The following is a 26,452-nucleotide window of genomic DNA, read 5'->3' as shown; positions in this document are numbered from 1 at the left end:
TTTATTACTCCATTCTCTATGCTATTCAATGTTATCTCACATAAGATGCTGCTCCCAAATGATGGAAACTAAGTCATATTGGTGCCATATTCAAATCTGGAGATGAATTAAATGCAAGAAAGCACTGGCCTATATGTATGCTATCTACCATTCCTAATATATTTGGGAGCATTTTATGTGATGACTTAACACCTTTGCTTAAACAGTTTCTGGCATCACTTGGTATCTTCATATTGAAATTAAAAATAAACAACTTGGCTTTTCCACATAGAACTTACAGGATCAAAAGAGAGCTTCACGAATGGTATGTCAAGAGAGAGACTATCTCTCATTACCTATTTTTATTATATCAAGAATTGACCAGCTCTCTCCATTGGGCTGAGTGGATCACGTTGGATGGTAGTGTTTGCCAAAGAACAAGTAAGATCATCGTCAAGAAAAAGGAGGTTATCTCCAGAGAGTTAGTTGCCCTAACCTGAGGCAAACACCCTCCGACGATGACCATGACCCCACATGTGTTAAACGACAGAGTGGTTAACTTTTCCAAACATACATTCAAACCCAAAGAACTTAGTTTACCGAACAAAGGACTGAAATTTGTCCGAATGTTCCCATTTCAGTTCGTGATTTGTAAAATCTAGCCGTGGATTCAGACTTAGCCCTTTGGAAAGATGTCTGCGGTGTGAAAGAACACGTCGCCTCACGGATTCAATCTTTTGTTACCAACATGCAGTCATCGAATAAAATACAAAAGACTATAAAGCCTTTTTCTCAATCTAAGACGCAATTTCAAAAAAAAAGACCTTATTGTTTCCAAGGCAGACAAAGGTAACGCAGTATTTGTCCTGGATAGAAGTGACTACTTAAAGAAGTGTGAAGATTTCATCTTGAACAGCAAAGAAATAGTTTTAACTAAGGACCCCTCACCCGAATATCAGGAAGTGTGCAAAGCTTCCATCAACTCCGGTGTAGTGATAATGAGCCCCCGGGAGAAACGCAACCTAATACAAATGAATCCATCAGTGCCCAGATTTTTTGGTCTGCCCAAAATCCACAAAATCAGTGTGGCACCAATGTTTTAGCTCCAAACCACTTCTGGGCTAATAAGTTTAATAATAGTCTTATGCAATACTTTTTCCAAATTTTCCCCGAAATATGGAATAAAAAATTCACAAGAACTAGTGGATGTGTTGTCTAAAGAAATATTAACCCCCAAGTGCATAATGGTATCGTTTGATGTTAAAAATTTATTCCCCAGTGTTCCAAGACCAGAAGCTCCAAACCTTGTGGAAGTTACCCTTGTTAAAGCAAAGGTTCCAACCCCAGTGATTTTTGAATTGTGCTCCTCCTTAAAAGTCTGTCTAGAACAAAACAGTTTTGTGTTTAACGGCAAAATTTACCAACAACAAGACAGTTTGGCTATAGGCTCTCCGCTTTACTCGCTACTTGCAGACATTTACCTGGACAATTTTGAGCTAGCAATGTTATCCTCAGAACCCCCTCATAAAGAATGTCCTTCGCTGGTATAGATATGCAGATGATGTTTTCTGCATCTGGACGGGTTCTGACAGACAATTAGACAGTTTTTTGAATTTCCTTAATTCCAGAGATAAACATATAAAATTTACAAAGGAATTAGAAGCAGATGGATCCCTCAACTTTCTAGATTTAACTATTAAAATTATAAGCAATAGGTGTGATTTTTCCATTTTCTGGAAGAAGTATTATCCTGACGAGCCATTCACCATTATTCTAGGCACTGCTTCTCTCAGAAATTATCAGCCTTCCACGCCATGGTACACAGAGCACGTTCTATCCCAATGTCTAAAGAGAACACTCTTAAAGAACTCAGCATCATAAAACAGATTGCGGTGAACAATGGATGTAGAGAAGGGTTAATTGATAGACTTTACAACAAGAAGCTATCCCGTTTAGCCAAGTTAGCCTTGCATTGTGGCCACAGCAGGGATTTCATCCTTGAAATCCTGCTCATTGAGAAGAAAGGTCACCACCTCGATGCGCTGGAGCAATTAGAAATTCTTCTGCACATGGATTACGGAGATGTTTTGACCAACAATTTCCTTTACCCTTCATGCTCCCCATTATTGCATTTTCCTCGCCCATCTGCCAACTAAACAGATGCCAAGCAAAACTTATCAACAATGTAGTAACCCCTCCCAGCCTGCCTGCCTTTCTCCCCGTTCACATCACCCATTCCCCCACTCCTCTGCCAACTAACCCGACGCCAAGCAAACCTTTTTCAACAATGTATCAATCCCTCCTCCCAGCCTGCTAACTTATCAATATTACCAATCCCCCTCCTCTTCCAGCCTCAACCAATCCTTGCTTACCTCCCTCCCTCCTCTTCCCCTCCGTCCAGAGCTATATAGACGGTGCTTGACTTGTATTTTTACCTGATGATGTTATACCATAACGAAACCTAGGTAGTAAATAAAAAATTTATATGTGGAAAAGCCAAGTTGTTTTAATTTCAACCTTTGCTTAAAACAATAGTCATTCCCATTCAATATAGTTTTTTGTCCTGGAAGAATTGTAATGGCAAATCTCTAGAAATAAATGTCCTACATCATCAGAGATATGTTGGTCTGTCCTCAAACTGACTATATATTGTTATTTACAGAGGGCTTTCGACAAAGTTAAGTTACTTCAGGCCAAATTGGAAGCCTATGGCATTAGTCGTGGTTTAATGAAATGGTTTACTAGTCCCTTATGCAATACATCAATTGCCAAAATTAAGGCCAATATGTGTGCTCAGTGATTTACGACTGCATTATGAGTAGCTCTGGGTCAATATTTGTGGCCTTTCCTTGCTCCTCCCTCTCTCTTCTTTGAGTGGACCACCAATTAGTCTCTCTTTGACGATGAAAGTCTCTGCATGACTGCTGTTGAATCTTGTGACCATAGGCAGGACTGTATCGCTAATCACAACACCTGTTTTGTTAGGAATGGGTTGCAATTGAATATTGATAAATGTGCCTCAATTGGTACCTCACAGCACGAGGGTATCATCCATTTTGATTGCAGTGTTGGCCGTAATTTCATCCATAGGGAATCTCTATTAGTGTCTCATTCGATTTAGAGCCAACATTTATTCTTCATATTTACAGCATCTCTAGTAAATTCTTTAAAATGTTAGGGTTAATATAGGGACCAAAAAATTTTTAAAATTTCTAGTTTTAAAGACTTTGTTCTTTTTTCTAGTATGCTGCAGTTAAAAATTTTCATGCTACTAGGTCTCGTCACTCAGCATGGCAGCATTTACATCTTGGAGGAAGTGCAACACAAATATTTGCGTTTCGCTGAAAGCACAAAGATAATTTAAAACTAAGGATACCATTGGGTGAAATAAATTATGATCCATTGGTGAATCTTTTTAACCTACATTCTCTTAAAAGACATGAACGTTTTGACCTAGCAGTACTGTCCAATATAATGAATTCACATTACGATAATCCTTAACTGCCAGAATTAATAAGTTTCCATTCTCCCTCTCATGATGCCAGATATAAAGATTTAATTATCACAGAATACCATAGAAATAATTATGGTAAAAACATCACAATAAACAGAATTTTACGATCATGAAATGGATGTAATAATTTCGGCATTTTCAATTATTCCAAGAATGATATTAAGATTTTCGTCCTTTAATTATGTAATTGTATGCTGATAGAATACTTTAATTTTTGTATTTACGTATTTTATTAGTGTAATTTTCATTCTCTCTATTTATATAATTTGATTTTACATTTTTGTGAATGGTACTTTGGGGCCTGATTGGATGGATAAATACATAATGAAGATACATCATTTGGAAAATTCATTCCGTAGTCACTCCTCATGATGTATCAACTCCACCCCATGCCTGAATCTTCTCATGTTGTGCACATGAGTACGACATGATGGCCATCGGGCTAAACCTAAAAGAAGAGATTATGTCCAATCGATTGTTGCCTACGTAGGACAGGTGCAGCAGGCTGGAGCAATAAAAATTCATTTTTGGCAGTTTCTGATAAGCCTCTTAAATGTAGACCCCATAACTAGAAATGTCAGGACAATTCTCAGCTGACACAGCTATAAATGTTTCCTCTACAACCTGGAAAAACTTTGGCCAACATTAAAGACTCTCAACATACAAACCAAAGTACATTTCTAACTATTTTATTTAATCGCATGAGATGATAATATCTAAGCTCGGGGGGTTACGATGGTAATTGTCAATGAATGTAAGATGTAAAAATACCTGTATTCATTGGTTGGACAACAAATAAAACCGTGCACATTCAATATTTCTACACTCAATAAGGGTTTTATGTACATTCATACTCATGCCATTGTTTGTAATCATGAGATAATGCACACAAAATTACAAAATATAAACATATCACAACTTATCCTTCGAAAATTCAAACACACTTAACTTTCCAGGATAAGCTTTTTCTGGAAAGTGATGAAATTGAAGTGAATCGAGTATGTAGAGCAATCTTATTAAATGGAACATAATGAGTAATAGTAGTCCTTTGAGACAGGGTGTATGAATACTGATTGCTATCAATGTCAATCTTCCCACGGAAGTGATTATTATGGATACTAGCATTTAAAGAAAATATTCTAGAATGAATATTCACCGGGCACATGACACAATGCAGACTGAAGGAAGAGTTTGAGATTTTAAGAAATGAAAAAAGTGGTTTACTCGGAACATTTCACTCAAAGCTTTTGTGCTTGATTTTGTAATGAAAAGAAAGACCTTTGATGAATTTAACCCGGAACACAATGCCATACGTCAAGTGGGCATTATGCGCTTAAGCACAATGGAGGGCAGTAAGTGTGCACGAGGAACACAATCGTTGCAGGTGGTCACATCGTTCACCACTTTTGCATCAGCTTGGTGCAAAACTTAGCCCAGTGCTCCATAGATCTATCAGGTTGAACACCTTCATGCTGGAATTCCACTCCCACAGCATCAGACTGCAAAGCTTCCTCCTTCACAGCTATGCCATTCGTAATGATTGGCTGAGAATCAGTGGAATTGGTGAGAACTTCCTTCTTAGCCTGAATACATAGTGAGTTCTGCCACCTTCTTCTTACTCTGTGCCATTTTTGTGGTACAACAGTGTTTTTTCAGAAGAGATTGAATGCATTATTGCTTAAGATCATCAATTTACTTGTTTTAGACTAGATCACAGAGTAGTTCAACTCGGCTGCCAAGTGGTTTGCTCAGACTTTACACATTTATTACATCCAATGTAATGGATTTTCCTCAGTTAAATTAATATTCTTTAATTTAAAAAAAGTTGCATCACAAAAGTTTCAATAAACAAATTTAGCTTGATAATGCAACAGACCAATGTGAGTAGTCACCACCATTAGTTTTGGGGAGTATAATTTGGCTTTACTCTGACTACCTTTCACCTTCCTTCTTACTGCGAGAAATTGTGCTTTGACACACTCATGCTCACTTAAAACAAGTCATGCAGGGGGAGGGGGGGAAAATTGGGCTCATATTTTGGTTCCGGAATTGAGAATATAATTCAGTGGAAATGGGTCACAATTAACGATGGGGCCAAATAAGCACGACAAGTTGAGAGGAGAGGGAGGATGAGGTAGCGCACACAAGGGAATTTCTCCTTCCCCAGAAACTTTTCCAAAGATCCTAAGGAAAAATGGCATGAAAAAGGATTAATCCTTAAAAGGAGGGGGCTATCCTATTTCACCCCTCTCCCTCCTCGTCCTACATGGACAGTGACTACAGGGCCAGGATAAAGTCAAAAGTGAAATAAAAAGATTAACCAAAACACAAAAACAACTCAATACGATATTTTAGAGGTCCCAGCTACTTTCATTGGGGTACAAGGAATCACTGACGGGGAGATAAGGAGACGAGGGAAGACTGGGGGAAGGGTTAAATCAAGGGGGATACATAATCGGTGTTTGGTTGTTGAGAGGAAGGTGTCAGTTGATGGGACCAATTTAGTCCTGGGGGGGGGAGGGGGGTTGCATGATTGAAAAAGAGAGATACAAGCTAATTATAGAGTCCTTAATGGGATTGGTGTGGCTGTTGGGGGGAATGGAGGGAGGAAATAATGGATACTTTGCAGCAGCTGTCTAAATATTCGCTGTGGGTAGCTGTGTGACTGGGAGCTGGGAGGGAGGCGGATGGGTTGAAGGATGCTCTGTGATTATTCATTCTAAAATTGATGGGCGTGGAGCATTGGCTGCAAAATAGACAGCTGGGCAGGGTGTGCATTGCATGAGGTATATGCCATTATTAGAAATGCAATAGCATCAAATGCCACGTTCAGCAAAAGTAGTTCGTTTTCACAACCCTCTTCCACTGTTACCTGGTCAATATCAGGTGTTTCATAAACTCCTTAATCCCATCTTAAACAGAGGTTGTCAAGTGTTTCAAAAAGGTGAGGAGGTGATGGGAATTTAGAGTGAGAGTGGGCGGAACAAATTGTATGGAACCCAATTCCAGCACGCAACTCATTGTTAGAAGTCCCAACCCAGTCAGTTGAAGCAGCACAAATTCAGTACAAACCTGAGGAATAAGGTGTGGTCGCCCAGTGGGCAGAGAGCACTCGGCTACTGACCGGAGCTCTTGAGTTTGATTCCAGGAGACGACTCTACAGCTTCACCCTACCCTTGTGTTTTTCTGGGCGCCATATCTTTCAAGGGAACTGCAAGCGGCACGGGGAATGGAACTGGCCCCCATCTTTAACACCCACCCCGTGATTGAGTGCATTTCACACGCCACAAGGATTGTATTCACGGGACCTTCACCCTCACCTAACAACAACCAGGCCCTGGTTTAAGTTAATTGCACTGTTTTTTTACTGGCAGAAATTAACAACCATTTCCATTAAGTAGCGACTCAAGTCCATTGGTTTCATTAAATACGAATTTATTGAGTGATGATGTCTGTACAAAAATTAACAAATTAGAACCTCAGAAGGTGGTTGGCACAAGCACCCATGTTTGCAACATTGAGCGCACACCATTGGGCATTTGCACTTCTCATGGGTCAATCTTTAACTCCTGGATTATGTGCTTGAGTTCCGAAAGCGTGGCATCCTTGGCACCATCAAGTGTTCCATTGGCCAAGTCACCGTTGCCCTTAGCCAAGAGACCCCTGAGGATACCCAGCTGCTCAGGCTGCAATGCCCTCAGTGCCTCCTCGATGTCCACACCCCTCTCCCTCCACTGGCCGAGCGCACTCAGGCAGAGCCCCTCAAGAGTCCTCCGGAGCCCAGCGCCCCCCTCCCCTTCCTCCTCCCACTCCTCATCCGGCGCTCCGAGGAGCGTGAGCACGCTTCCGATGCTGCAGAGGCGTGAGGAGATAGGGAGGAGCGCCTGGAGCAGCTCTAGCGCCAAAGTGAGGTGGAGGGCACTGCACCTGGCCCCCAATAGGCGACCACCCTCCGTGGCCCCCTGCTCAACCCACAGACTGCTCACGAGGTCAAACACCGTGTCCGCAAGCTTCCCTGCAAGTAAACAGTGAATTACTCAACCCTTGAGGTGGATGAATAAAATACAACAGGTTACCTGCTATTTTTTGGGGAAAACTATATTTTTAGTTTAGTTTCAGACCAAACAACCACAATATATAGCTCCAAAACTTGGTAGTTGAGGGAAGAAGATGCTGGAGACTTTTGAGATGAGGTTGTACATTAGATTGTCATTTTGCATGAAATCAAAAAATGATTGTTGCAACCTCTCAAATTTTGTTCACGCTTTCTTGTACAAATTGATATCCATTCAACACTCTGTCCTATGAAATAGTATTATGAATAAAAAATTATTACATTAAATGAACAAAAAAGATTTCATTAACATGTCTAGAAGGCCCCAAAAGATCCCATGAAACCCTATTATCATGCAATAAAAGATATAAATACCTGTTTTCAATGAGTCAACGTACGATATCAGTATTATTGCTGTCTACCATTTGAGGTAGATTTTGGATGGCTCAGACTACAAGTATACAAAAGAAAAACATTTCTTTTCCTCTTCCAATAAAACAACCTGATATCCGACATTGCAATAAACCCTTCTTTGATCCACAAACTTCCTTCCTTCATTCCATTCAGGATTCCTCTATCTCATTCAACCCCCTCCTTGCTCGACTAACATTACCCCAAATATTACAGTCTTTCACATCCCATTGCCAATGAAAGCGTGCTGAATCAATCTATACCACCTCATTTCATTTTCTCCCAACAATCCTCTTCTCCTCCTCCGCCACCATGCCAACAATCCTTTTCTCAACATCCTTACTCAATGTCCCTGATATTACTCACCTCCTCATTGAGGCAGCTTCTTTGTTTAATGCAATTCTTCTCCTTACATCTCTATTACTTTGACCATTTTGGCACTTTGGAGATAAATAAAACATGCCACCTGCTCTAGTCATCCCCTACTCTCAACTGAGCAGTCTGGGAAATGCACAGGTCACAGATTAGTCTCCTATCCCTCTCTCCACTACTATTTCTGCAATACATTCACAATTCCACCCAATTCCACTCTCATGCTCACACTCACTTCTCATCTCATGCTTTCTGGAAATCGATGAAACAGCATAAATGCCCTGGTCGTAGTCTATGCTCCTCTCTATTAGTGCCATCGTTACCACAATGGCATCACACCTTCCTCTCCACTCCCAGAACCCAAACTGATTATCCCCTAAGTAATCATTTGCCCTACTCTCCAGTCTCTTGTTGATGATCATGAGAACCACCTTGGCTGCATGGGAAATCAACCTTATTGTTCGATAAGTCCTAGCATATGACTGCCTTTTCCCTTTTCAAAATGGGAACAAACACTGATCTATGAGGGTAAAAAGAAAATTTACACTTCCACAATAAATCCACTCAATCCACACCCGCACCCACTTCCTCCTCCGTCTCTGCCTATTCCTAGGATATCTCTCACTAAAGCACTCACCTTAGCTATTTCGCCTCTCCTCCCTTCTAAGTTCACTCCCTCACTCTCTCCATCCTTTTCATTTATCATGCAACAATTTCACCACCCAAGCTTTATCCCACCAGTCAACAAATTAAATTTTTCCCCGGTCCATGTTCCTCTTTGTTTATTGTTATGCTGTTATTGTCTTTTGTCCTCTTTCATGTTTGTTATATTTTTCACTGTAAATTGGCACTACTGCTGTTTGTGAGTAATGTTTTAAAATAAATATATCAATAAAGATTTAATATTTCACAACCATGGTTTCTATGCTGTGCATCTTCAAGAGGTGATGATGATGGAAACCATGGTCGTGTGAAATAGTAAATCTTTATTGTGGATGTGTAAAGTTTCTTTTTACTCTCATAACGAAGGAATTTCACAAAGTTAACCTGAAACTGTTATGTTTATCAAGTGAAACACTGATCTGACGAAGTCTTTCAGCCATACTTCTCCCTCATAAATCATTAGTCCACACAATCTCCCATATTTTCATAAACCCTTATGTAGTTCCTCGGGAATATTATCTATTTCAAAGTGTTACTTGATTTCAATTTCCTAAATGCACCTTCTATCTCAAAATAAAGTATACCTACACCTAAGCTATTCTCATCTACATCATTTTCTTTTCCTATGTACAGGCTTGATTGTCTTTGCCAAATACATCCTCTATATATTCCTTCTCTCTTCAATCTTTCCAGGTTAAATTAATAATTTTCTTGCCTTAACTTTCTTGTTTCCATGCACTTTCCACTCCTGCTTATCAAGAGTTCTGTCTCCTTCCAGTACAATACACCAATCACACCCTTCCTTAGTAAACTTTCCATATCCTCACACTGCGTCTTCCACCATGCTTCTTTTGCTTTATTTGTTGCCCGCCTCAATTTATTGTTTAATTCTTTGTACTTCATTTTGTCTAATTCTGTATTTACATTCTTCCATTTTCGCCGATCATCCATCTTTGTAATCATCTCATCCGTGATCCATGGTTTCCCAGTCCTTTTAGCATTAATGGTTCTAACAGTGTCTTTTGCGGCTATAGACAACCCTTTCTTGATACTTTCCCATTTTTCTTCGATAGTACTTAGCTCTTTGCCATCCTCCATGATTTTCTCTACCGCCTGTTTGTATTCCTTCCTTTTCAACCCATTTAATGCTTCTACATTCCATTTTCTAACTCGCCACCCCTGCCTTATCTTTTTGAAACCGATGCTACATTTCATAACAACTAAATTGTGGTCAGAGTCCGCATCTGCTCCCGGGAAGCTGTGCGAATTTATCACACTGTTCCTAAACCTGTGTCTAACCAGGATATAATCTAGCTGATACCTTTCTGAGTCACCTGGCATATTCCATGTATACCTGCGTCTTTTGTGGTGTCTAAACCAAGTGTTGGTGATGACTAACCCCTGTCTTCTGCAGAACTCAACTGCTTTCTCCCCGCGGTCATTCCTCGTGCCTAAACCGTAGTCCCCCACCTCATCACCATCTCTTCCTTCGCCTACTGTCGCATTCCAATCCCCCATCACTATCTAATGTTTCCCTGCAGGAACACACTGATTATGTCCTCTAACTGATTGTATATCCTATCGGCTTCTTTCTCCTTATGGTTGCTTGGTGGCTTGTACAAGGTCTGTTCAAGAAGCATCACAAATTTCATATTTCCCCGGGTTATGTATTTGATTTTCGATTTTTGGTGACATTATGTTGGTACTTGTGTCCCTCATTTATGCCAAAAAGTTTGACCATTTTGAATGTTCAGTTAATTGTTGACGGCTGTTTTGCTTGGAAGTGTTTTGGCTTGTCTTGGATTTTTGCCTGTTCCAAAAAATGGATCAAAGAATCTTGTATCAAATTTTGTGTTAAAAACAAAATTAAGAGTGCGGATACATTCCGAATGTTGACTGTGGCATATGGATCAGCTACCTTGGGCTGAAGCAACGTTTATCTGTGGTACACTATGTTCTCAGAGGGCCGAGAAGATGTGAACAACGAAGAGTGTGCCGGACGCCCGAGCACGTCAACAACAGACAAAATCATTGATGAAGTGAAGAAAATAGTGTTGGCCAATCATAGAATCACCATTAGAGAAGTTGCTGAGGACCTAAACATGTCGATTGGCATTTGATTTTTACCAGTGATTTGGGTATGAAGCGGATCGCAGCAAAATTTGTACCAAAATTGCTCAATTTCAACCAAAAACGGCAACGCATTAAAATTGCCAATGACTCTGTCTGCAAAGACCCAAATTTGCCCCAGAATGCCATAACTGGTGATGACTCATGGGTTTATGGTTATGACGTGGAAACTAAAGCTCAGTCATCCCAATATAAGCTGCAGTACGAGGCAAGACGGAAAACACCGCGCCCAAAGTCGGTCAAATGTGGAAGTTTAGTCCACAGTTATCTCCGATTGCAGGGGTGTGGTGCCTCATGAGTTCTTGCCACAGAACGGTAGAACAATAAATAAGGAGTATTACCTGCAAGTTATGCGCAATTTGCGCCAAGCAATCCGCCACAAATGCCCAGATTTGTGGAAGAACAAAAATTGGCTTTTGCACCATGACAATGCCCCTGCTCACACATTGTTACTGGTGCGTGAATTGTTGGCCACACTAATGATGCCGCAGCCACCGTATTCCCCAGATCTGGCTGGCCTCGGTGACTTTTTCTTGTTCCCGAAACTGAAGAGGCCCATGAAAGGACAATGCTACGCTACAATTGAAGAGATAAAGACTGCATCGAAGGAGGAGCTGAACAAGATCACAAAAAAATGATTTTTTGAAATGCTTAGAAGATTGGAAAAAATGTTGGCACAAGTGTATAATATCTAATGGGGATTACTTTGAAGGGAACACAAAATAGATATTCATGAATACATAAATAAATTTTGAAAAACACAAAAGTTGCAATACTTTTTGAACAGACCTTGTATGCCTGAACAATGACCAAGTTCATCGGTTCTGCTTTTATCTCTACTACTGACATTCTATCTGTTGCTTGATCTATGTTCAGTATGCTTCTCCTTACCTTTTTATTCAATATTATGGCAACCCCTCGTTGGCTCTCGTCCCCGCCGCTGTATATTATTCTATAGCTATCACTCCAGTAATCCCCACTATCCTTCCATCTCACCTTGCATAGACCCAAAATATCTATATATCCTCTCTCAATCTCTCACAATGAATTTATTGATTTCCCTCTCCTAAATATCGTCCTAAGATTTCAATTCCACAATCTAACTGTTCGCCCTCATTCTGTGTCTTCTGCTTTGCTCCTGTCTATTTTGCTTTGCAAGGATTTTGTGCCAAAACTACAGCAGAAGGTTTATCTCTACCGCTACAAGGATCAACACACAGCTCATTGGTGTTCCTAATGTAACACACCATCATTTTAATAGCCCTACTGAGAACAGACGCTGCACGGATTACCTTTGTCACCACCTAACTGGCAAGCATGTGCAGGAGCAATTATTATTTCTCTTGACATATATATAGAGAGAGCTAAATAATAACCTTAGTCAATAAGTCAATACAGTCGAGGAAATGTGGTGGAATGATCAGCACAAGGATATGTAGATATTTCAGAGATGGGGACCAGGAGATTGCTGATTAAGAATGTAATGCCAAGATGCAGCAAGACAGAAACTATACCAACAATTAAAGATAAGACATGAATCATATTAATGGAAATAAATAAGATTCCTGGAAAGCATATAGTAGAAGTAGATAACATCCCTCCAGAATTATGATGAATTTGGGAAAAATGAAAGAAAGAGATTATTTGGACTTCCGATTTAAGGAAGTATATTTTCCAGAAGCCTTTGTTGGATTATTTTTACCTCAACCTCTCAAGAGTAAAGCAACAGTATGAGAGGAGCATGAAGTAAATCTTATATGTACTGAAGAGAGCCAGTATGGAGACATTAATTGTTCATTAGCACAAGCAACCACCATGACAAAGGTCAGTCAGGGACAGGAACAGGTGATGTCATTGCAGTGATGGGAACGTTGATAGAAAACAATTTTAACAATCAAAACAATGGTGACATCTTCTTTCCCTGTCCCTAACCTGAGATTCCTCAATGCCACCCTCATCTCACCTTCTCCTCTAACGCAACCTTTCATCTCGATTGCCTCCAAATCACTTTTCTCGACACTGACATCCACTTGAGAGGCAGCAATACCTTTGAGACCTACGTCCACATAAAACCATCCAAAAGACAAATTTCTTTACTTGCACTACAACACCCGTCATCCCAAATACACCATCCCGTACTCACTTTCTATCTGTGGCCATCACAGTTACAACACAGGAGACAAACTGAATACATACTTATATAAACTAAAGGCCTTTCTAAGAGTTGAGTGCCGACTTAAGAACCCTACATTATGTTGCCCACACACATCCACGTAATTAAACCAACCTTCTCAAGAGCAACCCTTCCCATGCACAGAAATCTGACGGGATGCATCTCTGCTTGGAACACGTGAAAAGCGCCAAGAGAGATGTCCGAGTTTTCACCCTTTAACCTTCCAAGAGCCAGCACACACCCTGTTTGAGTCACTGATACAACTGGTCACATTTTACCTTTTACAATGTGTCTACCTGTGTCAAGCATTTTACGTCACACAAGCCTTCTACCAATCAGACCTTAACTTCACTCCACGATAAGATATAAATTCCAATTGATCATTGCACTTAGGTTCAACGGCCTCAGTCCCATTCAACCACCCCCTCAACACATCCTCAAGTCATCCCTTGTACTGCTACTTCCATCCATTTCAATATAAATACATGACACAATGAGACTTTCTGGCACATTAAATACTTTTTGAACAACATTTACAAATTGAAAATTAGGGATATATAGTGAAATAAAAATTTTCAAGACTTTGCATTAATAGACTACATTGTTACACCACTTATATTATTACAACATGTAATTTTATTAAGAATATTGCGCGAAGTCATAAATAGGGTTACATAAATCAAGTTTTATGGATGATATCTTATATTTATGATAGATAATAACGACAGTTATTGCAAAAAAGTACTGAGAAGTCACTTGAATTAACTACTAAGTGATCATTTAATTACGATCAGTTGATGAAGAGGAACACTTCCACTCGAGTACTCACCCAACGCACTCATTCCCAATTCATGGTACGTCAATCGGTGCAAAACAGTGACCCAATGGGCACAGGCCCCTCTTAGCCTTCGGTGATTCAAATGACTGTCCGCCACATCCTCACTATGACTTGTCAACTCCTTGAGGGCCTCCACAAGGCCTTGAACACAATCCTTGGTAGAAAATTGCTTGCAGAAATAATCGCCATCATACCATGTCAAGTTGAACAATGATTCCAGCAGTCCCAGGGTGGCCGTGAGCAATTCCTCTGAAATTTAAGGTAGTGCATGAAATGTACCTTTATGTATGTACATGTGTCTATGTATATTTTAAAATACATGCGTGGCAAAATAACTTCCTTTTTTCAAAATGCAATAAAACCCATTTTATGAAACAGAATTTTTATATCATTTTTTTAAAGATAGGTCCATATTTAAAGTTTCCTTTTACACAGTTTTGAAAATCAAATCATGTTTGTAACGCCCCCCCCCCATTCTCTGATCATACACTGGATAAACCAATTTCTGGCATTTGTCCTGACCCTTACCAGCATAGCAGCAGGTATGTTGGGAATTTCTGCCCCAATGGTCTGAATTTACTGTCACTGCGACCTCATTTTCTTAAAAAAAAATCAGGGACCAACAATAGTGACTGAGGAAATTGCACACCACACTGCGACTTTGGTGAATGTAAAGGTATTTGATGCAATTCTCTGGGATTGGTATCAGCCCAGTAGTGCATGTTCTGTTTGCTGACATATCCACTCGCATGAAAATGGGCTTGATCACTGAAAAACACAATTGCGTCCTCAGGAACATTTTCGAGAAGAACCTCACATCCATTCCGTCAAGAATTGAGGTCACGTTTGGAGAGTTCCCGCACAAACTTCAACTTTTAAGGATGGTGATGACGGTCATTGTGAAGAATTTGCCTCACTGAATGACCAAAAAGACCAAGGGCTGACTGATGTATGCCGTGGGAATTGCAAGCTCTTACTTCGTCAATGTTCTCAGGTGATCTGATGGGCCGAGGGACTCCAGTTCTTTGTCTTATCGCACTCTCAGTTTATTTGAACATAGTGACCCATGGAAGGATTGATTTCCAGTCTGGGACAGGGCCCAACAGGGCTACATTGAAGCGATATTGGAAGGCCCACTGGGTTGCTATCACAGAACACCTGTTTGACAAGTAGACCTTGACGGCAAGGGCACGCTCCTCACTGTTCAACGCATGATGGCGACTGACTGGGGGGGGGGACTTTAGATCCTCGGCTGTCGAATGAGGCCACTATTACCAAGCTATGACCTCTACAGCCTGATTGGTGCATATTTCAAAAAAGGAAGTTACGTTGCTGCACCCTGTAGGCACGTAAGTATATGTATATATAACCATAAACACAGTAATCAACCCGAAGGTCGGTTTGGTAGGTGATGGTAGAGTTCACCCAGTACTAAGGCCGACGACAAGTGAAATTCACACATCAGGGTAGCGGGGCCAGTTCAATTCCATATGCTGGTTATAGTTTCCTAGGAAGATCTGGTACCCGAAAAATTACACAGCTTGGGTGGAGCTGCAGGTGCCCAGAGAGGCTTCCCCCATGTTTGACGACAAAGGGCGTTCCCGAGGGAAGTTTATGTTATGATCGTGTGCTGCCATCTATCAAACGACGGTGAAACAAATTTCAGACTGATTTAAAGGTTAGTTTGGATTTGGCAGCCATTCGAGTAGGACGTGTTTCGTGATTTTCGCTAAGATGGAAAAAGAGCAGTATCGTTCGGTAATTCGCTTTTTTTTTGGTTGGGAAGAAATGCGAGGAGATGAAAGCAAAGTTGGATGCTGTTTATGGGGACACTTTGCCATCTATGACCACAGTTAGATATTAGTTCAAAGAATTTAAATGTGGGCGAACATCTGTTTTCGATGAGGAGGAACCAGAGTGCCCGGCAGACGTGGTTACCAAGGAAATCATTCAAAACATCCATGCCATGATTCTCACTGATCGACGAACGAAAGTGTGCAAAGTTGTGTTTCTGTGTTTTAATGTCTTAATCAATGTTTTTACATATGTGTGTGTCACTGAAGAGAGATCTGTTTCGAAGATATATACATGCATATACGAGGGGGGACCCAAAAATAACAGGAATGTTGTTATAGATTCTTTAGTTCTCAATATATTTACATTAAATTTCTTTCACCTTCAAAGTATTCCCCATTTATCACAATGCACTTCTCCAAACGATGCTTCCATTGTTTGAAACATTTCTGAAATTCACTCATCCGGATGTCCTTTTGGCCTTCTAGTGATTTTTGTTTTACCTACACCACAGTGTCAAAACTCTTTCCTTTCATGTCCCTTTTGAATCTGGTGAACAAAAAGAAGTCACAGGGAGCTAAATCCGGTGAATAGGGGGGGGTCGACATTTGATGTCAGGCCACTTTTTGTCAAAAACTGCATCACGGAGAGGGCGGTATGAGCCAGCGAGTGAGATGGCGAGGGACAAATTTGGCTGCAACACTTTTCATACGTGAATCTTCAGATAGAATCCTCTGAATTGAACTCCATGGCACTCCAGACATCTCACAGAGTTGATCAATGGTTCTGCGACGGTCTTCACGAATGAGGGCATTGATTTTGTCGATGTTTTCATCAGTTCTTGATGTTGAAGGGCGGCCTGAACGGGGTTGGTCTTCAATTGACATTTCACCATTTTTAAAATGTGTAAACCACTTGTAGACCCTGGTTTTGCTTAGGGCAACTTCCAAAATAAGCAGTCTTGATCATTACAATAGTTTCCGCGGCTGAATTCCCCACAACAGGAAACATAATTTCACTGCAGCACGTTGCTCTTGATAATCCACCATCACGTTTTTCGCCGAAATGAAAAAGTTGTTTCACTGAAATAGCTCTCACGGATCCAGTCACAGCAACGGCGCTGCGAATACTGACGCAGGAGACATGAGCCTGATGTACAGTACGACCGGCCAAACAAAGGCTTCCCCCACTCTCGCTCCCCACCGCAGGCCAATTCCTGTTACTTTTTGGCCACCCCTCGTATATATATGTGTGTGTGTACATATACGTGTGTTTCTGTGTTTAATTAAATAATACATATTTATCCAATGCCCTACGTAAATACAAGCTTGTTTCTATGTGCATGTGAATAGACACACACACAGCCGGACACACACATACATACAAGGTCTGTTCAAGAAGTATCACGAATTTCATATTCCCCGGATTACAGGGTTCGTCCGGAAAATAAGTGTACTGATTTTTTCCCGCCGCTCCAGGCGCGCCCAGCACCGCTCTGATGGGCTGCGATTGGAGGGGGGTATGTTGGCAAGCGACGCTGAAAAAGGCAGTCGGCTCTGAGCTGTGGTGTAGTGAGGAGCTCTGTTAACGCGAATCTCCACGCTCGACCCATGTCACGGAACGCGATGCCTAAGTTTTTGGAGCAGCGTTATTCCATCAAATTTGCGGTAAAGCTTGGGAAATTGTCTACCGAAACTGTCGGTATGATTAACCAGGCTTACGGGGAGTCTGCCATGTCCAGAAACATGATCTTTCGGTGGCACAAGATGTTCGTGGAGGGCAGAGAAGAGGTCGACGACGAGTCTTCGAGAGGTTCCCGATGATGCCTTCGCAGGAGCGTTCCAGGAATGGGAACGCCGCTGGAACAAGTGTATTGACTCACAAGGGTCCTATTTTGAGGAATATTAGCTTAAGATATGTAAAAGTGTAATAAATTTTTTTTCCTGAGCTCAGTACACTTATTTTCCGGACGAACCCTGTATGTATTTGATTTTCGATTTTTTTGGTGGCATTATGTTGGCAATTATGTCTCTCACTTATTCTGAAAAGTTTGACCATTTTGAATGTTCAATTAATTGTTGACGGCTGTTTTGCTTGGAAGTGTTTTGGCTTGTCTTCGATTTTTGCCTGTTCCAAAAGATGGATCAAAGAATATGTATCAAATTTTGTGTTAAAAACGAAATTAAGTGTGCGGACGCATTCCAAATGTTGACCGTGGCATATGGATCAGCTACCTCAAACTGAAGCAATGTTTATCAGTGGTACACTATGTTCTCAGAGGGCCGAGAAGATGTGAACAACGAAGAGTGTGCCGGACGCCCGAGCACATCAACAACAGACGAACAAAATAGTGTTGGCCAATCATAGAATCACCGTCAGAGAAGTTGCTGAGGACCTAAACATGTCGATTGGCATTTGATTTTTACCAGTGATTAGGGTATGAAGCGGATCGCCGCAAAATCTGTACCAAAATTGCTCAATTTCAACCAAAAACAGCAATGCATAAACATTGCCGATGACTCTGTCTGCGAAGACCCAAAGTTGCTCCAGAGGGCCATAACTGGTGATGAATCATGGGTTTATGGTTATGACGTGGAAACTAAAGCTCAACCATCCCAATGGAAATCACAGCACGAGGCAAGACCAAAAAAAGCTCGCCAAGTTCGGTCAAATGTGAAAGTTTTGCTTACAGTTTTCTTTGATTGCAGGGGCGTGGTGCCTCATGGGTTCTTGCCACAGAACGGTAGAACAGGAGTATTGCCAGCATGTTATGCGCAATTTGCGCCAAGCAATCTGCCACAAATGCCCAGAATTGTGGAAGAACGAAAATTGGCTTTTGCAGTATGACAATGCCCCTGCTCACACATCGTTACTTGTATTAATGAATTTTTGCCCAAAAACAACACACTAATGATGCCGCAGCCACCGTATTCTCCAGATCTGGCCCCCGGTGACTTTTTCTAGTTCCCGAAACTGAAGAGGCCCATGAAAGGATGACATTATGCTACGATTGAAGAGATAAAGACTGCATTAAAGGAGGAGCTGAGCAAGATCACAAAAAATGATTTTTTGAAGTGCCTAGAAGATTGAAAAAAATGTTGGCAGAAGTGTATAATATCAAATGGGGATTACTTTGAAGGCGACAAAAAAGGTATTCATGAATTAAAAAATAAATTTTGAAAAACACAAAAGTTGCAATACTTTTTGAACAGACCTCGTATATACTCGGACATAAGTGCATATACATACGTACGTACAAATACATACACACCCACACACGCACATATATTGTGCCAATAGCATCTTTATGATGTTCACTAATTCTTGAAGCACACACATTTAATTATGGCTAAAAAAAATAAAAAGATGAATCAAAACAAAAAAACTCACTTCAATAAATATCAATCTGGTATGAAAGTCTCACGGATGCGAATAATAATTCAAATAAAGGAACGAGATGGTGTGAGCAAGCAAAAATATAGAAAAGCACATAAAAAGGACACTTTCACGAACTCAAAAATTTTTGGTGGCAGGCCCACCTTCCTCTGCAGAAAGAAGGAACTGCGTTGGGCCTCAGAAAATTTCGAAATGTGGTTGTCCTTTTCTGGATGTCTTTCTATATTTTTGTTGGCAATGCCATATTACTCCTTCGTTGGAAGTTTTAATATTTATGTGTGTGTCTTATTTTAAGCTTTCAGCCTCTCCCTTAGGCCTTCCCCTTAGACTGGTGGAAGGAATACAAGGGCTATGGTGGGGAGGGGGCATGGTAGCTCTGGCAAGGGGGGAGGAAACTATTTAACAGTGAAGGTTTACACTGGGAAATTCAAATGATCAGATAGCTAATACTTAAGCAGATTCTGGAGTTCTCTCCTCAATAGCTGAATCGGGGAGAGATCCGAGGATGGATGGGGAAAAAGTGATCAAAGGAAAGGTTGTGTGGGCATTAGCGCGTGAAGGGACAAGCAAAGATAAGACGGATGAAGAATTGGTGATTGCTCATTCGGATGGACAAGGGGGTAATCCATTCGCCTATGTAAAATGATGAGCATTGTTTGCTGACAAAAGATAGATAACTTTTTTCAAGAGGCATATAGCACGGGAACGAGGTGAGGGGGCAATCAGGGGATGTGGGGAGAGGGGAGCAGATCTGATAAGTAGACCCATTTTACATGGGGGGCCGTTGCAAGTAAGGGAAAGATGAAGAAATCCATCGTGGGGGTGAGGCACCAAAGGATAGGTGAATCTCGGAATATTTCTGAAATTGGCGGGTCATCTGCATGCAAGAGAGGGACATTGAGGCAGCCTCACAATCTACACAATAGGAAACTTCTTTAAGAAATGTTTTCAGTCCATGGGATTCTGGGAAATAGGTGTTGCAAAGATTGAGTCCTGCATCAGATGTGGGGTTGTTTTTCTGTAGTGCGTGAGGTCAGGTGGAGCAGTGGAATTTATTTTGAAGGAGCTTCCATAGGTAAACACATTGATGAAGTGCTTTGTGTATATTGTGAAGGTATTTGTTGAGGATGGCTACGGTGTTGAAAATTCAGTGCCCGCGAATAGAGAGAGAATGGGAATCGAGTGTTTTGTGTGATTAGGGCGACAGCTAGTAAAGTGTAGCTATTGCTCGTGGTTAGCAGCTTTGGTATGTAATCAGGTAGTAAATTTGTGGTTGTGAAGTGAGAGGTCTGCGTCAAGAAAGGTTGCAGTGGAGTCTGAAATTGAAGAAGAGAATTTAACAGTTGAAGAAGAATTTAGGGTCGATAAGAAATTGCTACAGGACTTTGAGCCATGCATCCAGAGGATGAAAATGTCATCTATATGGTGGACCCAGAAGAGTCTTTAGAGGATTTGTTGCAAAAGGAAGATCTCCTCAAGGTGACCCAAGAACCATGCCATTATATGGTGGCATATAATAGCACTATCCTAGTTCCCATCACTGTGCCTTTGGTTTGTAAGTGACAACTGCTTTAGAAAGAAAATGCATTTTTTCGAAAGTGGCTAGGTTGAAGAAAAATAAGGTCAAAGGATGCTAGGGTGTAGAGAGGGATAATGTCGGAGGGAGGGAGGATAAGCCTTCGTTATGGGGAATAGAGGTGTGCTCAGGGAAGGCAGACATTGGTGGCCATGACTAGGTTGGAGGTGGTGGGAATGGAGATAGAATGTAAACGGTGGAGGAAGTGTCTTTTATAAAGGGGGGCAAGGAAAGTACAAGAAATTTTGGGCAGCACTGAAGAAATGCAGTCTTTTGGTGGGCGAGTTGAAACTGGAGACTATAGGGTGACATGGGATTTTGGGTTTGCGTGGGAGGAGATAAAACTGGGGTGGTCTAGGGTTTGGGGATGAGAGAAGGGACATGTCTTGGGAGGTGAGCCTTCGTCTGGTCCAAATTGGAGGAAGGAAGACTTACTTTAGAGAGTGGCGTAAGTGGATGTGTCATTGAAATGACCAAGGGTTTTGGAAATATATTTGGTGTTTCAAATCACTACCTTTATCGGGAGTGGTGACTACGATGCTGGGGTTGGAAGTGGTAGGTTTAGAAGTGGGTGGAGGGTGTTAAGGTAGGGAGGGGAGAGGAGGGCGATTTCTACGGGCGAGAATCTTTCCTTGGGTCCATATTTGAAACATAGAAAGGATTTATTTTTGAAATTGTGTACGAGGGTAATGGGCGAGGAGGGTGTGAAAGAAGGGATTCTGCCTTTGAGTAACTTATCTGGGTACCTGCATTTGCCAGAGGAACGAAGCGGCCTTCTGCATACTGCTGCATGGAGGGAGTGTTAATATGCATGGGGTGGCCTTAAACAGACAAGGAAAACTGCACTGAGCATTTAATGCGGGGTGGATGATAACTGCAGGAATGGAGGTATTGTTCTTGGTTTTTTGTGGATGGAAGTGATTAATGTATTATTTTCAAAGAGGATGGTTTTTATATCAAAGACTACGCTTAAATCTACTGGGTGATTCCAATCATGGACACAATGAATCTGCTGTAGTGTACCGACAGGTGCAAGCCATTCTCATGTCTGTACAGAAGCACTGCAAAATGCCTCCGAAAGAGCCACATGACTGGCCAGAGGAATGCCGATGACACAGAAGGTTGGAAGGGGCACTCAGCGGCACTTCTTCGACTGAGCAACCATGGAGGTCATGGAGGTTGGTATATTCACATCTCCCTAGCAACAGGCATGATCAAAATCAGACACTTTAAAGACCGTAAAGCTGTGTAAAGGAAAAAGAGACACAATCGCTATATCTTGAAAAGCAGCAGTATCTACATCTCTCAATATGTTTATTAAATAAAAGACACGATGGAGTCCTCTAGAATAAATATTCCAGACAGCCTCAAAGCAATTCTGGGAAGGTGATATCAGATAAAAGACATTGAAAAACTAATCATTACGAGTTGAAATGAATGAATACATTGATCTGCAAGAGATCCACTCTAGGATACCATAATTATGGAATGTCACCCCAAGACATGGAATAATTCTAAAACACTCCATAGGCTGGAATATTGGTTTGGAAATGAGAATAATTGTCTGAAGGGATAATCAGAATAAATAGTTGGTTTCGATCACCCAACGAACATCATATGTGGAAAACACATGACTGAAATACACTTATACACGTAAGTAAATCATAATTTACCATTTCTGGAGCTGACTAGAATGAAATTAACACTGCCATAGACCACATCTGTCTCCTCCTTAAGGCACTGAACCCAGTGTGAAGTCCCCTCTTCTGGACCAGTCTCCCTCGGACCATCACTGCTGGAAGCGGACTCCACCTCCCTCTTCGCCTTTTTCCCCATGTCCCATATGCAAGTTGTTAGCAGTCGAATTAACTGCACCAATGTTGGACTGTCAGTGAAATTTAATAAGTTTATGATGACTTTTATCAGCCCCTCATTGGTGTCAATTTTCCGTCGCACACTCTCTTCGCAAGCCAGATTACCAAGGATGCCAATCATTATTTCCTAAAACAGGTAACCAGGGAAACATCATCAATCCTTAGATCACATGGAAAAATTTACAGAAGATTTAAGCATATTTAGTTTTTAGTGAGCATACATCAACTCATTAGGCATTTACATTTTGAAACAAGTACCTAATTAATTATGAAAATGCTCTTGAGTAACAAGCAGTTTCATGGTAGGTCAAACAATGGGAAGGTTTTGCGTAGGACCATTTAACCTATGCCATAAAAGGTTGACACCACAGTTTTAGTGTTTGCATCGGATTTGTTGACTTTGCAATACACTGAGGTTGCCAGGATTGGCCATGTCTTTTAAAGTTTTCTGTGCAATGGAAGTACGAAATGAATATTCCGATTTTACCAGGGTGGAAAATATCTAAATTTCATTACGTTATAACATTTCTACGCCTGTAACACACACACATACATATATATGATGTGTGTGTATGTACATAAATATATATATATATATATATATATATATATATAATATATATATATATATATATATACTCATATATACAGAAACATATATAAGGAAAAGGGATAGGAACACATATAAAGGACGAACACAATAGAGGTGGGGAAGGCGGAATCGAACGGATCACAAGAGTAAAAATATTTCCTCAACCGGGACTCGAACACCGGATCTTTCCACTTGCCGGGCGGATGCTCTTAACCACTTGAGCTATCGAGGATATGTAATTTACCCTGAGATCCGTGGGTCTTATATGTCGCCAAGCGCCCTGATTCTTTAGCCAAGAGATGGCGTCAGGGGGCTGTTTCACCCACCAAAGGAGAAATAGACAATACACAAGAGGAAAGGAGAGTGGTTAGAATTCATACAACATCATACAGGAAAAGAACAATGCGTTTCGTGGCACGCATAGCCAGAAGAAAGAGATGAGCCACATTGGCCAAATACACATTCAAACACGAAATCCCGCCAAACGGCGAATAAATACTCATATATACAGAAACATATATAAGGAAAAGGGATAGGAACACGTATAAAGGACGAACACAATAGAGGTGGGGAAGGCGGAATCGAACGGATCACAAGAGTAAAAATATTTCCTCAACCGGGACTCGAACACCGGATCTTTCCACTTGCCGGGCGGATGCTCTTAACCACTTGAGCTATCGAGGATATGTAATTTACCCTGAGATCCGTGGGTTAGTAGGTGATGGTAGAGATCACCCAGTAGTAAGCCCTATACGGCGTGTGAAAATTCACACATCAGGGTAGGGGGTTCCTTTCCCTTTGCTGGTTATGGTTTCCCAGGAAGACCTGATACCCGAAAAATCACTTTAGCTTGGGTGGAGCTGCAGGTGCTCAGAGTGCCTTGCCTGGGAATCGAACCCGGAACCCTCCAGTCATTAGTCCAACTCTCTACCCATTGCGACTGCCGCGACCTACTATATATGTATATACATAAATATATACGTATGTATATATATATGTATATATATATATGTGTGTGTATATATATATATATGTATATATATATATGTGTAAATATATATGTGTATATATATATATATGTATATATATATGTGTATATATATATGTGTATATATATATATGTATATATATATATATGTATATATAATTGTCTGAGGGAATAATCAGAATAAATAGTCGGTTTCGATCACCCAACGAGCATCACATGTGGAGAACACATGACTGAAATACACTTATACACGTAAGTAAATCATAATTTACCATTTCTGGAGCTGACTAGAATGAAATTAACACTGCCATAGTGTTCGGGGTTTCCTACTTTTCTATTTGTATTCTATTATACCGTCCAAGTGTTATATATATATATACACACACGTATGCATATTCACATGGATACAGGTATTAAGAAATGGGATGGGTGGGGAAGGTGGAATCGAACTGACAAGCGTAAAAGTTTCATGAACACAATGTCATATAGGATAGGCACAGTGCATGGATCTGCTAGATTCCTGTGTTTGTCTTTTGTGTGTGTTCCTATCCTTATATCTATGTGAATGAATACGTGTTCATCAATAAGAGAGTGCTCGAGTGCATGTTTATATATACACATACAGTACTAAATATTATTATCATATCACTATTTTCGTTCTTAAGAACATTCTTAGATTTCAACCTTGGACACACCTCACAAGTTCCTCGTCCGTTGAATTTAATGTAAAACACATTAAGCTAATAACCGTCACTCATGTAAATATCTAATTAAAACTCACAGTAAGCCTTGGTGAGCAACTAAATTTGACAATATCCATTATGAGATCCAGGGTATCATGTTCCACTAAAAAGTTTGCTACATCTGGCTCTATTGTCATGTCCCAGAGAAGACCAAGATCACTTTCAAAATCAGATTCCAGGCGATAATCATCAGTACTGGTATATTCCACATACTTCTGCAAAGTTATTAATCCAATGTAAATAAAATACAAGTAATTAGGTAAACTCAATGCAATTTATTTTTTTCTTTCGACAACATAAAACATCAATACCTCAGACAGTTTCATTAAAGTCTTTAACACCCATCGTCCACTGTACATCGTATCGCCGATAGCATCACCTTTCATTTTGCCAGCATCCTCTTGCATACTACGAGGCAGTGTTGGATTCATCATGCAAGGAACTTCTTAGGCATGTAAATAATCAATCCTTCACATGAAAAAATATCCAATAGCACTCATTAGATGGTAAACTGGCGTATTAATTGATCATATCCAACGAACGCAGCTCTTGATCACAGAGAATCCATTTCCATTTCAGGGATGCTAATAAGTTATTCACTTCATCTATCCTTAACAAAGATTTTCACACCAACCTAAATAATGTCTCGGTTTTTCGCCAACTCTTACCGCGTTCTAGCATTTACGTTGACAAGTGTATTCAATGAAACAAAGAAGTATAGATAACATATTCCATGAATTCAGTTACGTTTTCTCACTGAAGTTTTCTAAAATTCGTCCCTCTACGTCTCCTGCACGGCAACATTGTCAACTATGTAATAGGCAGGCGAGCTCCCAAACAGTTGACGAACAGAAATCCGTGTGGTTAACATTGTCCAAAAACTGGAATGAATAAAATAAAGTGTAAAAGAAGAGTTTCCATATATAAACATATCACGACCATATTTTCCGAATATGCCCCATACCCGTGTCAATTATACAAAATTGAGTTTGCTGTATTTTAATCACGGAAAGATTAATAATGCATATTAATGCAAGCGAGCTATCAGCATCAATCACCTATTCAAAACAATTATTTACGAAAAAATAGAAGTCTAATTTTACGAACAGATGTATATTATCAGTACAGTATATTAAGTAGCCCAAAAAAAGCAATAACGACAATTAATGATTCATGTGAAACAATCACTGGTATGATAATATTATTTAATAAATTCTTTTCGAATAGCTTTTTATTATAATAATAACTTAAAATCATTCTTGAATAACACTAAAGACAAAATATGTACGCAAAATAAAAGTGGGGTGTATAAGTTAACTTGTGGGGACTGTGGTGCTATATATATAGGTCAAACG

The 26,452-nt window shown here is 40.5% G+C and overlaps 1 protein-coding gene across 2 annotated transcripts; it reads right to left on the bottom strand.

Annotated features, from left to right (window-relative positions):
• Positions 1-6,921: 6,921 nt before the first annotated feature.
• Positions 6,922-25,918, bottom strand: LOC139693339 (protein saal1-like). 2 transcript variants are annotated; one of them, XM_071591464.1, is made up of 6 exons: positions 25,732-25,918; positions 25,409-25,565; positions 25,136-25,312; positions 22,574-22,901; positions 14,126-14,383; positions 6,922-7,508 (listed from the first exon to the last, which is right to left on the bottom strand). In XM_071591464.1, exons 2-6 carry the CDS (start codon positions 25,529-25,531, stop codon positions 7,042-7,044), a joined length of 1,353 nt encoding a protein of 450 aa, XP_071447565.1. In that variant the 5' UTR covers positions 25,532-25,565; positions 25,732-25,918; the 3' UTR covers positions 6,922-7,041. The 2 variants fall into 2 exon arrangements, with proteins under 2 accessions (XP_071447565.1, XP_071447564.1); XM_071591463.1 differs by having other exon boundaries at positions 25,409-25,918.
• Positions 25,919-26,452: the final 534 nt, after the last annotated feature.

The sequence above is a fragment of the Hetaerina americana genome, unplaced genomic scaffold (assembly GCF_022747635.1).
Source record: "Hetaerina americana unplaced genomic scaffold, ioHetAmer1.1.p SCAF_47, whole genome shotgun sequence".
Lineage (NCBI taxonomy): Eukaryota > Metazoa > Arthropoda > Insecta > Odonata > Calopterygidae > Hetaerina > Hetaerina americana.
This window is presented reverse-complemented; position numbering and strand designations above follow the sequence as displayed.

Excerpts from the sequence above, each read along its gene's own strand:
- LOC139693339 (XM_071591463.1), bottom strand. The coding sequence starts at position 25,531 with ATGATGAATCCAACACTGCCTCGTAGTATGCAAGAGGATGCTGGCAAA. Across the intron at positions 14,384-22,573 it reads TCTAGTCAGCTCCAGAAATG|AGGAATTGCTCACGGCCACC; the intron begins GTAAATTATGAT and ends CTTAAATTTCAG. Across the intron at positions 7,509-14,125 it reads ATTGGGAATGAGTGCGTTGG|GGAAGCTTGCGGACACGGTG; the intron begins GTGAGTACTCGA and ends GTTTACTTGCAG.